The 15,858-nt window shown below is 33.7% G+C and overlaps 1 protein-coding gene across 1 annotated transcript; it reads right to left on the bottom strand.

The window, feature by feature from the left end:
- Positions 1–4,360: 4,360 nt before the first annotated feature.
- On the bottom strand, positions 4,361–10,882 carry LOC110449566 (cytochrome P450 2H2-like). The gene is made up of 4 exons (XM_021496514.1): positions 10,444–10,882; positions 8,941–9,453; positions 7,847–8,287; positions 4,361–4,854 (listed from the first exon to the last, which is right to left on the bottom strand). Exons 1-4 carry the CDS (start codon positions 10,799–10,801, stop codon positions 4,673–4,675), a joined length of 1,494 nt encoding a protein of 497 aa, XP_021352189.1. The 5' UTR covers positions 10,802–10,882; the 3' UTR covers positions 4,361–4,672.
- Between the last annotated feature and the right edge of the window lie 4,976 nt (positions 10,883–15,858).

The following is a 15,858-nucleotide window of genomic DNA, read 5'->3' as shown; positions in this document are numbered from 1 at the left end:
TAATTCAGAAAGAAGTCTTTATGATTATCACTCATGCATTGGTACCCTCTACCTTAAATGAACACTAAAGTATAACCTGTCAAAACCAAACCCTGCATAATCCAAAACCTTCCACATTCCACTCCTTCAGCAAGTCCTACTTCATATTTCTTTTGACAAAAACCTCTTAAAACTTAGGCCCATTTTCATGAAACTGTTTTTGTGCTCAAACTCGGATTCTGTGCTTAGGACTACCCGGTAATTTCTTGTTCTGGCAATAAATTAACAAATCATGTGTTGTTAATGATTTGTAAGAATTTGGGGAAAATTTAAAGCAGAATATCCAACGTTTACATTTGACTCTTTGACAGCGTCACATGGTTTTTAAGGAGTTACACGAAAGTTGGTTTGAGCACAGAATACCTGCTTGAGCATAATAACTGTTTCATGAATACAGGCCATATGATCTGTTGTTAAATTACTGGCCCTAACAGTGATAATTTGTTTTAAATTAAGATAGGTTTCACTGGGGGTTTGTCATTAGATGTCATGTGATGTATGTGTTGTGTGAGGTTATAACCTCCTGTTATAACTTGTTGCCTTACTATAATTACATTTATGTGGCTGGCCATATCTTGTTGTGATAAATGCCGTATCTTGGTGTGATGAATGCCGTGTCTTGTTGTGATGAATGCCGTATCATGTCAATATGTTTTGTGTACAAAGTATGATGCATATCATTCCCTGGACCTACATTTAGTGCATGTATACACATACATTGTACAAAGTTAGGGGAAGTACATTTGTATGCTTAAATCTACTGCCTGTCCAACTGTAGATGAGTGACTTGAGTATCTTGTCCCAGGAAAACAAAATAACATTTGGTTAAATTTGCTTTAAAAATATCCTTTCTTCAGCTACCAGTAGTATAATGTGTGTGTGTGTGTGTGTAAGTGTGTGTGTGTGTAATGTCAGCATAGATAATGCTGCAGTACCTGTCCAGGAAACATCATATAAGTAAGAGTATCTGCAGACATCCTGGAACAATGTGATGAGAGTAATAAAATGAGGTGTGGCTGTGAAATTCTGTTGAATACTAATAGAGTAATTGTCTGAAAGGGAGTTTATGAGGCCGGTAAAAAGACAGTTATGAATGATTATTAATTTTATCGTATACAAATGCTGATATAAGCTTGTTGTTTTTATTTATTTTCAATGTATGCACATTTTGAATTTCAATAAAGTTTGTCAATTTATGTGATATTGAAATATCTTTGTATTTTTTGCCTATTTTGTAAATAAATTGCAGTCCATCTCACCCCAGGAATACGGTATCAGGAATAATGTATCAGTTATGTGGTGCCCGCCAACAGAATTGTAGCTAAAGAATGTTTCCAGATTATTACGAATGCAAAATAACCTGGTATCATACGTTACGGATGCTTTTTCTAAGAGGAATGTCAGCAAAGATGCGGAGTTATCCATTGATGATTCACCGAAAGAAGCCAGAAACAAAACTCGGGGAAACAAGACAATGAAGATATAGAAAGGAATCATCCTAACTGGAAAGAAAACAAAAGCATGCTGAAATAAGGTGGAACGGAAAGAATGAATACAAGTGACAGATGGTTGTTCTCCGATGTCTGACATTTCATCACAAAATAGGTATCTAACAAAGAAACGCGTCTTTTGACAATAGCTTACCAAAGTGAAAGATTCTTAGAGGGAATGGATGATCGCCATAAAACGTCACTCTACAGAATCCTGTGAAAGAGTTTATGGGAGAGGATTGGAAAAACAGTAAATTTGCACCAGATAGCTTCAGTAATATAAATAACCTACATACGCACGCTGCCACAAAGGATCTTCTGAACTCAGTTTGACAGAAGTAGTGAACAGAAATGGGACTGAGAGCATGATCATGTCCAAATAAGTCAACCTCAATAAGCAGACCGTTAATATTCATTTGAAAGACTTAAGCTTAATGTCGGGTACAATATGGTTTTTGCTTCGTCAAAAAGACGATTAACTGGAAACAATGAACTATAAAGGATAAAGTATAGGCCACTCTTAGTTTCGCCTGTTTTCGATTCATGCATGACATTCCGAGAAGGCAAATTCCTGGCAAGGAAAGAACTGATTTACACTAAATGTTGCCTGCACTAAAGTGCTTCACAGATCCTGTCTTAGATGGCTGTCAGAAAATGAAAAATGAAACAGATTTTGGTATATTACGCTGTAATTCTAACATCTCAGCTTTCAGAACAGGAAACCATAGCGACATTCTATTGAATCTATTATTTGAGATAACAAACTCTGTATGGAACAGATGCCGTGCCCCATATTAAAAAAAATATTGCTAAATCTCGGCTTTTTGCAGCCGAAGTTCCATCATTAACTGAAAAAAAAGATGTTCAGGTCATCCGGTTTGTGAAGCTGAAGTGTGTTCTTCTGAAAGCGTATGGAGGCCCAAGGTACTAAACTCTTAATCTTGAGGATGTAGGACATGGTAACCGTGTCATTGCAACTCTAGTTATGCAAATTATTGGTCTCCTATGATTTTTATCCCCTTTATTAATACAAAATACATATGAAATGGTCATAAGCCATGGCTTTATATTTTACACATTGACCATTGATTTTAGATTTTTCTTTTCCTTGGAATAATGTTACCGAACACCATAATAGAATTGGCGTAGGTGATTACCAATCCCTACGTACCCAAAAAGAAGCAAAATATTTGTAAAATAATAGGGGAAAACGATATTTTCTTGCTTTAAAATGGCCATTAAAACTGACGCCAGAACAAGGGAGAACGCGTCTCATGTGTTCTAGAAAACAAAATTCTCCTGGGGGAGACCCCCAGACCCCCACCAATGGGAGGGGAAAACCCCCCTCGAATACTCTACCCCTCCTCAGGCTACGCGCTTTGGGGTGCTGCCTTCAGCAGCACACATCATCATTGGGCTTACACATTGAAAACCCGTTTGTTACGCCCCTGATGCGTATTACACTTTTTTTGTATAAAGTAAAACTCCTAGAATGCCTTCAACGGACGGAATACACTGAAAAGCAGGAAAGTTTATCATAGCTATTAATGTTATTAAGAGCTGGCATCATATGGTAGTGTTACATTTAAAACCCAGTTTGGTACAATTGTTCAACATTTCGATCCGACATCAAAGACAATTTCTTATGTCGATCCAAATGTGCATTCCAAAAGAGAGTGGCGGTGCCAGTTGATCAACGACATAAAGTTTTTACCCATACCTCCCCTGTTTCCTGAGGATATTGAGAAGAGAGCACAATCAAGGTGGCTTAGAGACGGAAACGTCTAAAATCTATAGTTTCACGTTTTGCCGTTATTGTGTGCCGCCATGTATAATATTTACTGTTTATATGTGACCTCTTGTTACACACTTGTGTGTGTCGAAGTGAACATTATAGTTTTGACCCTTGACATCTGCCTTGCCTCTGCCACTAATAACTATAATGACCACAATCTGTCTCCTATATCTCCCAATTATATGTTAAGTTAAGTTAACTCTAATATATCTCCATTAATTGTCAATTGAGAGAATGATAATGCAGAGTTTGAAAGACTCATTATTTTTACCAACAGTTTTCATTGTAAACAAAAACATCTGTTATCGCCGGTGCAAGTATAAGTTTGCCAAGCCTTTGTTACACAATTTACGCTACTGTTATTTTTGCGTTAACGTGGAAGAAATCGAATCATCGAAAGGTTTTATTTGCGGTTTTGAGATTGCCATGTTTATGATTTTACTTTGCTTGCAATTTCCATTGTCGTGTTATATTGGCAATTTCATCTGGTCACAAAATTTGAAGAAAATATTTCGCTACGAAAATAAACCTAAGTTATTTTCTAATCAACAATCTTGCACAACAGTGATTCTTATTACCAACCAATAGAATTGTATGGAGTAAAAGTATTAAAATAACAAAGTTTATTTTCGTATTGCAATTATATGAAAGAAAACATGAAATATCTGTAATTTTTCTATGTGTACATTATTGATATAAAAACGAAGCTACAACCTCAAATTAAAAAAATACCAAGATTTGTTGTTATCAACAGTGCAATATAAATATAAGAGAAACAAGGCATGCCACAGCTTGATTTACAGTAGGCCAAATTACGGGCTTCTCCCATCTACACCGCGGGGTTTTGCAGGCTTACAACTTTTTACAGCATGCCCAATAATTACATTCTGTGATGTAAATGATGTCTGGCTCATAAAAACAATCGCTTGTCATAGTGCAAGTCATACAATATCAATGCATTTTCTAAATGTCTGCATTACAGCATACAATACTAATTCTTCAACCAACCAACGTTATTATGTCATAGAACTTCAACTTCAACTTTCAACTTTATTTCTCTTTACAAAATTATAAATGTACATAGAAAACATATTTACAACAGTATACAATATCAAATGTCATATATATGGAGGACAAATCACGATATATGAAATTTAGCATTTATAATAAACAGTCCCATTCAAACCTTATATGGTTCACTATGTCACTGATTCCATTATGATGTTCTTATTCCTATTATGCTTTCATGTGTGTCCACTTTCATAAGCAGTTGGAAGGACTCATCCCAATTATGTTCCGTACCAATGACAACAACAAAATAAATTTCTTTGATAAGAATACTCGCGTTCTAATCCCTCCTCTCCGCTCTACATTTATAAGCACACGGTTTTAATGTTGCTGCGAGAGTGCCTTTGATAGGCGGAATGTTGTCCGGATCCTCTGGTGTGAACTGAAACCGTTGGACCATGGATGTGAGGAAGAGGAACAGCTCTGACCTGGCGAGGGCCTCACCCATACACACACGGCGACCTGGGGTAAAATATGATAAAACAGTATGTGAAACCAACGTTGTTGAGATATTTCTCGAACACTTTTGGTGTAGAATTATTTTTTCATTAGTGTCGTTCTTAACTATATAAACGTAGAGCGAATGACCATAAGGTCTTTTCCTCTCATATCTAGCCTTAATTGACAAAATACGGTTGTGTACAAATTAATACTTTCTATGGTAGCAATCTGCTGAATGATTAAATATGACGTCATCCATTTGTTTCCATTGTGACATTTCAATAATGACCACAATAACATATTAAATATGGAAAAAAAGAAATGTTTACTTTTTTCATAGTTCACGTGATTTGGTAACGCAATATTTTCTTTCAAGAATGGTATGTGAAATATATAATTAAAAAAATGTATTAACAAAAGCACGATAATTATTAATTAGAATTACGATGTGTAAACAGTAATGATTAATAGGAATAACGATGTATATATATATATATATACAGTTATGATTAATAGGAATACCGATGTATATACAGTTATGATTAATAGGAATAACGACGTATATACAGTTATGATTAATAGGAATAACGATGTATATATATATATACAGTTATGATTAATAGGAATACCGATGTATATACAGTTATGATTAATAGGAATAACGATGTGTATATATATACAGTTATGATTAATAGGAATACCGATGTATATACAGTTATGATTAATAGGAATAACGATGTGTATATATATACAGTTATGATTAATAGGAATACCGATGTATATACAGTTATGATTAATAGGAATAACGATGTGTATATATATACAGTTATGATTAATAGGAATAACGATGTATATATATATATATACAGTTATGATTAATAGGAATAACAATGTATATACAGTTATGGTAAATAGGAATAACGATGTAGATACAGTTATGATTAATAGGAATAACGATGTGTATATATATACAGTTATGATTAATAGGAATAACAATGTATATACAGTTATGGTAAATAGGAATAACGATGTATATACAGTTATGATTCATAGGAACAACGATGTATATACAGGTATGATTATTAGGAATAACGATGTATATACATTTATGATTAATAGGAATAACGATGTATATACAGTTATGGGAAATAGGAATAACGATGTATATACAGTTATGATTAATAGGTATATCGATGTATATATATATACAGTTATGATTAATAGGAATACCGATGTATATACAGTTATGATTAATAGGAATAACGATGTGTTTACATTTATGATTAAAAGGAATACGATGTGTTTACAGTTATGATTAATAGGAATAACGATGTATATACAATTATGATTAATAGGAATAACGATGTATATATATATATACAGTTATGATTAATAGGAATACCGATGTATATACAGTTATGATTAATAGGAATAACGACGTATATACAGTTATGATTAATAGGAATAACGACGTATATACAGTTATGATTAATAGGAATAACGATGTGTTTACAGTTATGATTAAAAGGAATACGATGTGTTTACAGTTATGATTAATAGGAATAACGATGTATATATATATACAGTTATGATTAATAGGAATAACGATGTATATACAGTTATGATTCATAGGAACAACGATGTATATACAGGTATGATTATTAGGAATAACGATGTATATACAGTTATGATTAAAAGGAATATGATGTGTTTACAGTTATGATTAATAGGAATAACGATGTATATATATATACAGTTATGATTAATAGGAATAACGATGTATATACAGTTATGGTTAAAAGGAATAACGATGTATATACAGTTATGATTAATAGGAATAACGATGTATATACAGTTACGGTTAAAAGGAATAACGATGTATATACAGTTATGGTTAATAGGAATCACGATATATATACAGTTATGATTAAAAGGAATAACGATGTATATACAGTTATGCTTAATAGGAATAACGATGTATATATATATACAGTTATGATAAATAGGAATAACGATGTATATACAGTTACGGTTAAAAGGAATAACGATGTATATACAGTTATGGTTAATAGGAATAACGATATATATACAGTTATGATTAAAAGGAATACGATGTGTTTACATTTATGATTAATAGGAATAACGATGTATATATATATACAGTTATGATAAATAGGAATAACGATGTATATACAGTTACGGTTAAAAGGAATAACGATGTATATACAGTTATGACTAAAAGGAATATGATGTGTTTACAGTTATGATTAATAGGAATAACGAAGTATATACAGTTATGATTAATAGGAATAACGAAGTATATACAGTTATGATTAATAGGAATAACGATGTATATACAGGTATGATTAATAGGAATAACGATGTATATATATATACAGTTATGATAAATAGGAATAACGATGTATATACAGTTACGGTTAAAAGGAATAACGATGTATATACAGTTATGGTTAAAAGGAATAACGATGTATATACAGTTATGGTTAATAGGAATCACGATATATATACAGTTATGATTAAAAGGAATAACGATGTATATACAGTTATGGTTAAAAGGAATAACGATGTATATACAGTTATGGTTAATAGGAATAACGATATATATACAGTTATGATTAAAAGGAATAACGATGTATATACAGTTATGATTAATAGGAATAACGATGTATATACAGTTATGATTAATAGAAATAACGATGCATATACAGTAATGACTAATAGGAATAACGATGTATATACAGTTTTAATTAATAGGAATAACGATGTATATACAGTTATGATTAATAGGAATACGATGTGTTTACAGTAACGATTAATTAGAATTACGATGTGTATGTGTAAATAGAAATGAATTTTAACTGTGCGATATGCATGCCAAATATCTTATGTTTAAATGGAGGAAATAGAGTTTTTTATGTTTGTTTTTAAGAGTGATTTTTGTTCAAAATCTAAACTTTCACGATGCTGATTTTTACACAGCTTACATACTTACCGAAGAAGAACGATATAACATGCTCCGTTCCGCTAAATTTACCATCACTATCGATAAATCGTGATGGGTTAAATTTACTCGGGTCTGGGAACAGTAGAGGATCGGAGTGGACAGAGTTGATATTTGGCAACAACATCGCCCCTTTCGGTATCAAATGTCCATGGAACATTATGTCCTCACTTGGGGCATGTGGCACTCCAAGTGGGGCGATATTCCCACATCTGAGAATCTCTGTGATTGTAGCCTCAATGTACGGCATTTGTGAACGGTCCGACAGGGAAGGAAAGCGACCCTCCCCAACCACCTTCATCACTTCTTCGTGACAGCGCTTCTGTACATCCGGGTTGTTGAGGAAGAACAGGATAGCCCAGAGTAGAGTTGTGGTTGTCGTCTCTACCCCAGCGAAGAAAATATCGGCTATTGTGTTCATTAGTTCAGATCCTGAAATAAGAGGATAACTTATGTTAAATAGTTGTTGATCGATGATTTATATGCCGTGTCGTAGAGGATTCAAAGTTTCTAATAGCTATATATCTTAAGAGACGAGAACAAATGTTACTGAAAGATTAATTGTTGGTTACATATTCCAATGACATACTTTTATATTTACATTCCGTTCGCAATGTTTCTTAGATTCAGTTTCATTTACGCTTCATACGCTTCATGGACGGGACATACCAAATTTAATGTTTCATTTAACATGACTGATTAATGGGTAGATGTGAGGAAATTGTTTAAAAAACATATTTCTTGAGGGGGCGAGTTGTGTGATAGTAAGACATCACAGAAATCACCAATTCAGACCGAGTGTTATAATTTTCAGTATAACTTTTGGTCTTTTATATAAGATAATGGGATTAAGATTTTATTTGGTTAGCTGAAAATAAGAGAAGTCATAAGGACGGCACGCTCGAATGGAACTTTAAGTGCATTCGAGTATGACAAAATTGCTTGGGTCGGAGGTCAAAACTACATTTGGTCGGAGGACCTGAAACATATTTATTGCCTTATTCCCTGCTTAAAGTTTTTCGGGAAATGAAAACAACTATCAGTATAATGTTACGTACATGTGGGAGTCGAATAGGCAAACATACTTGTAAAGATCGTGTTAGGTCCTTCTTTATTTATCTTCTTTAAGTAAACGTCGATGAAGTCTTTAAGGTTTTCCTCGTCGTAGTCCTTTTGATGACCATCAATCATACTGTACAGGAACTTTATTATTCTATCTGCATTATTAAGTACTTTTCTACAACCTAGGGGGTCTCCTGGCACGTATCGGAGGCAAGGCATGATGTTTAAAAGTCCGGAAGGTCCATTGAGAGAGACGTTTTCGTTTATCAAGGCCATGAGCTGTATAAATGTAGGGTCACTGTGTTCAAACCTTTTCCCGAATAAAATGGCGCATATAATGTTCGCAACACTTATCTGAATGTGAGACTCTGGGTGCATGGGTTGTTTTTCCTTTTCGCCAAGAATCTTGAGGAATATTTCCACTTCCTCCATTATTTTCCCTTCTAAACTTTTTTTTCCGAAGCCAAAATCTCTCAGACCTCCGAGAGCAAACGTTCTCTGCGTTTTCCAATCCGCCCCTGATTTGCTCACAATTCCTATTTCCAATAAATAATTAAGAAAACATTTTTTGACAAAAGAACATATTTCAAGGGTTTTATAAGAATTTTACTTGGTCAATGTATATACAATGATTTTCAATTTGCCATTAATAAAATATTTTAATAAAAATAGAATATTTACTACAATGTAAATCATTAATAACCCAAAATACACTAAAGACACATTTTGTTATAAATACATTATCATCAAACTTTCATGCAGCATTGTAATAGTTTATTTAACAACATGACAAACGAAACGTTTTTGTTCCTTCAGTTAAACTAATATTTTTCTTCAAATATGATCCTAGCAAGGTATAAAAAATTGCTTGGAGTAAACTTTTAAATGAATATGTAATAATGCAGCTGTGTAACGTTGTGGAAGCTATTTAAATATTGCCTGAAAAAGGACAAAGAAGCTAATTCTGAACCACCGATTTCCTGGCTACAATAACAGACACTTACAGCCGGTGTTGAGGATGTTTCTCATCTTCTATCTACTCTCATCAGTAGCCAATGTGTGTAATGAATGCATTCTCTAGGACACATGCTTATATCGTCACCTAGATTACTGATTTCCATGAAAACTTTGTTTATTCCAATTTGAAGTATTACTTCACTAGAATTTTTTAAACTAATATTTAAGTGCAATAAATGGTTATCACGGATGAAGTGACAATTGATAATGCTACAGGTAGAACAATAAAAAAACACGTTTTTCTAGGCAACGCCTATTATAGTTATATAAACATACAAGACTTAAAACTTAATTCAGTGGTTGATTTTGTATTTTAACTCAAAAAGTAGAATCCCCATACGAGTTCGCCTCTACGTAGAACTTTGTTCATGCTTTCATTCATCATATTCATTAACACAATTGTTACAAATGATTTGAAGACGTCAGTCTTCTGACTTGCGGTGTAGTGTTTCTATTAAACTATGCTACTATGTTGGATTTCAGAAAAGGTAGGACATTATGATGATAACCTTCGCCTTTCGTTATCTCCCTGAATACAAACAGATCAGGTCGGTCAGATGTGACGTCACCGTGCTTGACAAACAGTTCTCGTAGTGTGTCGTAACCATTGACCACAACCATGGTGAAGGACCCCACGTGCAGAGTGACCAAGTCTCCATACTTTTCCCGCAGTTTACTGAATGTTTCTAGCTGGTCACCGGAAGCTAGGTTAAGTATGTTGCCGAGCAGTGGGAGTGGTGTAGGACCCGGCGGTAGGGATTTCAGCCTCTGATGCCTATTCCAAAGATAATATGCCACAACCAGAACCAAAAGTGTCCATACCAGACCACTGCTGCCAGTAAAAAGTTCCAATAAAACGCCAAACATTGTTATGGCAGAAGTGATACGTTACAGTCCAGCTTGCTTTTATACACATACGCTATATACATACCTCTTAGACGTTTTATATAGGCCAACACACATACATCGATATGGGTCGACAAACAAGCAATCAATGACATACCGACATGTTATTGCGTGTACGGGGTTATCTTTTGTAGTTTTTTAGGACAGGGCTGACGAAATAATACAACTATTGCAACATTTTTGAACATTTTTGTCGAAATTTTGTTGATATAGCAGAGTTGAGAAAATGTTTTTATAACCTACGTATAATGTTCCACAGTCAACATAAAATTACAAGTAGACCAGAATTCCTTTTAAAGAACAATGCTACACATATAGAGTAAAGAAAACAATTTTAACCTTCTCAGAGCCTTGTGTTTTATTAAACCATTGGTGGAGAACAAATATGTATCACAGTGTAGATGTGTTAATAATGAATGTCAATGTTGACCCTGGCGTAGACTTGTAAATGTGCCATAGAGAACTGGGATAAATGTGTTTATGACAGATTACTTATAAATCTATATGTAACTTTAGTAGGACATCTGTTGTCTCCTTAGTATACATCAATACCTAGTAAAAATAAAACGATCCACTCATACTAAAACAACGTTACTTTCGTTCAAGGGAACGATTATCATTGTAAAGGCTAGTTCGCAAAAATATCAATGGTAATTGTAATCTACATAGGGATGAGGATATTGAATATTTCCCCGCTCTTTACCGTTAATTAACTTGCCCGTCCAACGTTGATGGGAAACGTGTTTGCCAGAGGTAAATTAGAAATTCTTAATAGTAAACAGATAATCCGGACGTGTAAGTATAACTTGTTCTCTTTCCAGTAATACACTTATAGCTCATGAATGGATTGATAATGTTATAATGTTTATGATAATATACTCACCTGTTTCGTTGTACAATACATTATTTACACAAGTTCGTCGTACAAGAACTATTCAACTATTTTGTTTATTAAGTATTATCCAGTGTTAGCCTGTAAATACATGTCTTAAAGACAAAGAAAGTGTAGTGATATGAATCATATATATTCTTAATACTAAACTCTCTTCCTGTACTCGCCCATATCGCGGCCTAGAGTGCTAGTATCCGAAAATTAATCCAAGGCATTTTCTCTGAAGTGAACTATCTTCCAACTGTTTTTTATGCAGCAACACAATGGTTTATTTCACAGCTTCCCCATAGTATCGTATTGAGTATCGTATAGAGATATAAACTACTTGTACTTGCACAAAATGTATGATGCATATGTTTACATGTACATGTACTGATTTTAACACTTTACAACTGTATATGTGTACCAATGAACAATAATGAAAATTAAATATGACCTGTATATGATCTGTATATATTTAATAAAGTTGTTGTGAATATATTTCGTTTTGTGTGAGTAGATACAAATATTACTTTACTTAAAAACACAAAGAAGCAAACAGAACGACAGAATTTCTTCAAAAAGATTAATCAGTTTGGAAATTATGTTATATCGAAGTTTTACTTTTTGGTTTTACAAAATAGAAGTGTATAAAGTAAAACGACATAATTGGTTAACTATATGTACAATAACTTACACTAACAGTCAGTGTTCATGATACTTCTTATACTTTATATTATCTCAGTTACAATGACGAGTAATGTACCCAGCCAGTCGGGCACTTTATTGTTAACTCGGCTACCTTATAATCATTTGCACACTTTGTCACTATCCGTCTATAAAGCATCATAATCACAAGGTCACTGACATCGGATTGTTGTTACACGCTAAAGTACTGATTTTTCACGATATAATGATTTTTAAGAAATTATACGTCGGGAGTATATTGTGAATTAAAATATCGTGGGAACATTTATCGACTTTGTAAGGACAAGATACTTACTGTTATTTTTACATAAATACATCTTTATTAATATCTATTCATATTCATATTGCTACGATTTCGACTTATGATTCCAATTATTTATTTTATTTTGAAATATTTTTACACAATTATCATTCAAATACTATAGATATAATAATCTATTAATGTTTGTGTCAGTTATTTATATTTTGCACATATGTTCTTACTGCAGGATCCTGTGTGAGTTTTTTCACCCTTTAAACTGAATGTTTATTTGACACATGTAGAGGATTTTATGCACTAATTTTATCCATAATTTCCTCTTATGTTGTTCTTAGCCGGTTTGAGATGGTTTAGATGGAAAGTGATCTATCAAGTATTTTGTAAATGAAATTTGATACTATTATAAAACGTGTAGCAGAATAAAATGTGGTTCTATCCGTGTATTTCTACCGATTCTTCTTAAATATTATATACTTATTAAAATATCATTTCTTATTTTAGTCTTCCTGCATCAGATCATTGTAGTTTGACCATTTACAATTTTACATGTTCATTCTATTTTCTTTCCTGATAGCTAAGAAAAAATAAAGAATACGTTCTCTATCTTTTTCTTTTAATTCATAAAGTTTCATCGAGGGGACATATTCATGTAGGACATCTAAATTTGCATATTGTGTATTCCTACTTGTTATTTTAAAGCTAAAACTGGAGCTTTCTGTTGACCTTACAAAAGCTGAATTTGGAAAATTATGTAATTAACCCCAAACATGGCTTTTATGATATAAGATCGGGCAGGGACCCAGCGTGACACTTATTGTCTTCACTAGAAATGTTTGTCTATCAAGTAAATAAGACTGTTTTGATTTGTGTCATAATAGTCTGTGTAGGCCATATGACTGCAGATACCCATTTTTATCATAATTTATGGGCAGCATTGTAACAAAATTAATTCATGCTACGGTCATGAGGGTTTTCAAAGCTGTTGGTAATAATTTGCATAGTTGAAAATAAAGCTTTTTTGAGTTAATTAGCAAAGAATAATCCGACTCCCACAACGTGGATGTTCCCTCCTCACGTAATAATATTACTGTGTAGCTTATTTATTCTTTTTTAATTTAAATTTTTTCTTGGTAGACTTGGATTTCTTTGCTTGTCCCTATGCTGTTCTGCCAACATCAACAAACTACGCTTCTGGACGTAAAGTCTGTATTGACGCTGGCGTTGTTGAAGTTAAAGAGTTAACTTCACCAAGTTGATGTTTATAAAACATAACATAATATACCGCCGTTTTTTTATTTTTTTGTTTTACTTTTTGCTGGATTGGCTTGTTCTCTGTGTTGTTCACATAGTTGCCTTACCCTTCACATTCATTACGAAATTCTGGTTGTTGGGAAAGAAGATGCCGATGCTATTGATCGATCTGCCTAATAACCCAGTTTCGTCTTCAATGGCTAATTAACAGCTGGTCCTCTACTGTTATCTTATGCTGATTGGAAGTCAGGAGCATCTAGCTATTCACCGGTTGTCAATGTCAACAACAGAGCACACACCACTGTGCTGTTTAGAAGCATGATTTAGACGCATTCAAATTCCTCTTCAGAAAGTGATGTATGGTTCGAATTATTGGGAATATTTTGAGGTAAGTAATTTAAACTCAGGATCCAATTTGAATTACAACCTTTTGACCCTAGCATCACCTATGAGCCCCGGTAGGACGAAACAGCTCTATGGTGCAGTGTATTTTATCATTTTTGGTATACTGCATCATTTACCAAATTTCATAGGTGCAATCATGTATGTGTGTGTTACAATTACCTTTTTAAATTAAAGACGCACATTCAAACATTATATTTGAGAATGTGCTGATTTTATTAACCTTCATAAATCGTTGTAAATAATCGGAGTGGCTCTCAAATTGACCTCAACTATGCAGTATGAAATTGTGCATTACAAAGACGACAGTTCATGGAAATTGTTACTACTAGAAAAGTCATAACATTTTAAGGCTGGGATCGAACTAAATACTTGCGGGTTAAGGCCTCAAAATTGGAGTCTCTTTAAAATGTAGGAATACTAGGGAAAATTATAAGTTTTGCCTAAAGTTTCATGTAACTATTTTTGGTCTGAACGCTCCTATGATGACCTTTATTCTTGACCTATTTATAACTAATGTTTGTGACACGCACCGATGATCATCTACAACATAATATGTTATGGCCAACAAGATGAACTGTTAATAAAGTTAGCACTTTTTTACCCAGTAGTGATTCTTTGCCAGGTAATATCAAAAGTTGGCTATCAAATAATAAGCATTTATTTTAAATAATGTCACGGGAAACATCGGCCGGGAAACAGTTAAACTGACATACCACCGTGGTGTCATGGTGTCGCGCAATGTGTCGTCCTATCTTTTGAACCTATCAAAGCTAAGACATGCAGCTATGTCGCTAAAGTGGTTTGTCAACAGGTCCCGGTATTACCTTGAGCGGTCGTATAATGAACCAGCTAGTTTGGGAGGTGGGTGCATGGCATGGATTAAGTCCATGATGTCGGGTATGGAGTGCTTCGCCTTTGAGGATCTGTAGAATATTAAACATCAGAAATGTCAGTACATATATGAAAATACCCCTTCCGCCGCTAGATAAGTCATGTTTACTAGGTGCACTCACAATGCTCCACGCCACCTTATATACTATTTTCGTCACCCTGGATATTGTCTCTCTTAAGGTTTATGTGCACTTAAATGAGTACCATATAACGTTGGTGTTTAAATTTCTACGTAGATGTGAACCGCAGCGCAGATATTTGACGTGTAGATAAATGTGAGTTGTAGCATGAACAATTGCATGTGTACGTATATATAGATGTGAACCGTAGCGTAAAACGTTTAATGTTTATGTAGATGTGAACTGTGGCGTACAACTGTAAATGTGTACGTAGCTGTGAACCATAGGGTAGATGTTTAAAAGTGTACGTAGAGGTTAATCGCAGCGTAGATGTGTACAGGTTTACGTAAATGTGAACCGTAGCATAGATATGTAAACGTGTTTGTATATGTGAACTGTAGCGTAGATATGTAAACGTGTTTGTATATGTGAACTGTATCGTGGATATGTAAACGTGTTTGTATATGTGAACTGTAGCGTAGATATGTAAACGTGTTTGTATATGTGAACTGTA

This window comes from Mizuhopecten yessoensis, unplaced genomic scaffold (assembly GCF_002113885.1).
Source record: "Mizuhopecten yessoensis strain PY_sf001 unplaced genomic scaffold, ASM211388v2 scaffold4631, whole genome shotgun sequence".
Lineage (NCBI taxonomy): Eukaryota > Metazoa > Mollusca > Bivalvia > Pectinida > Pectinidae > Mizuhopecten > Mizuhopecten yessoensis.
The sequence above is the reverse complement of the archived record's forward strand: the minus strand, read 5'-3'. Positions and strand labels throughout refer to the sequence as shown.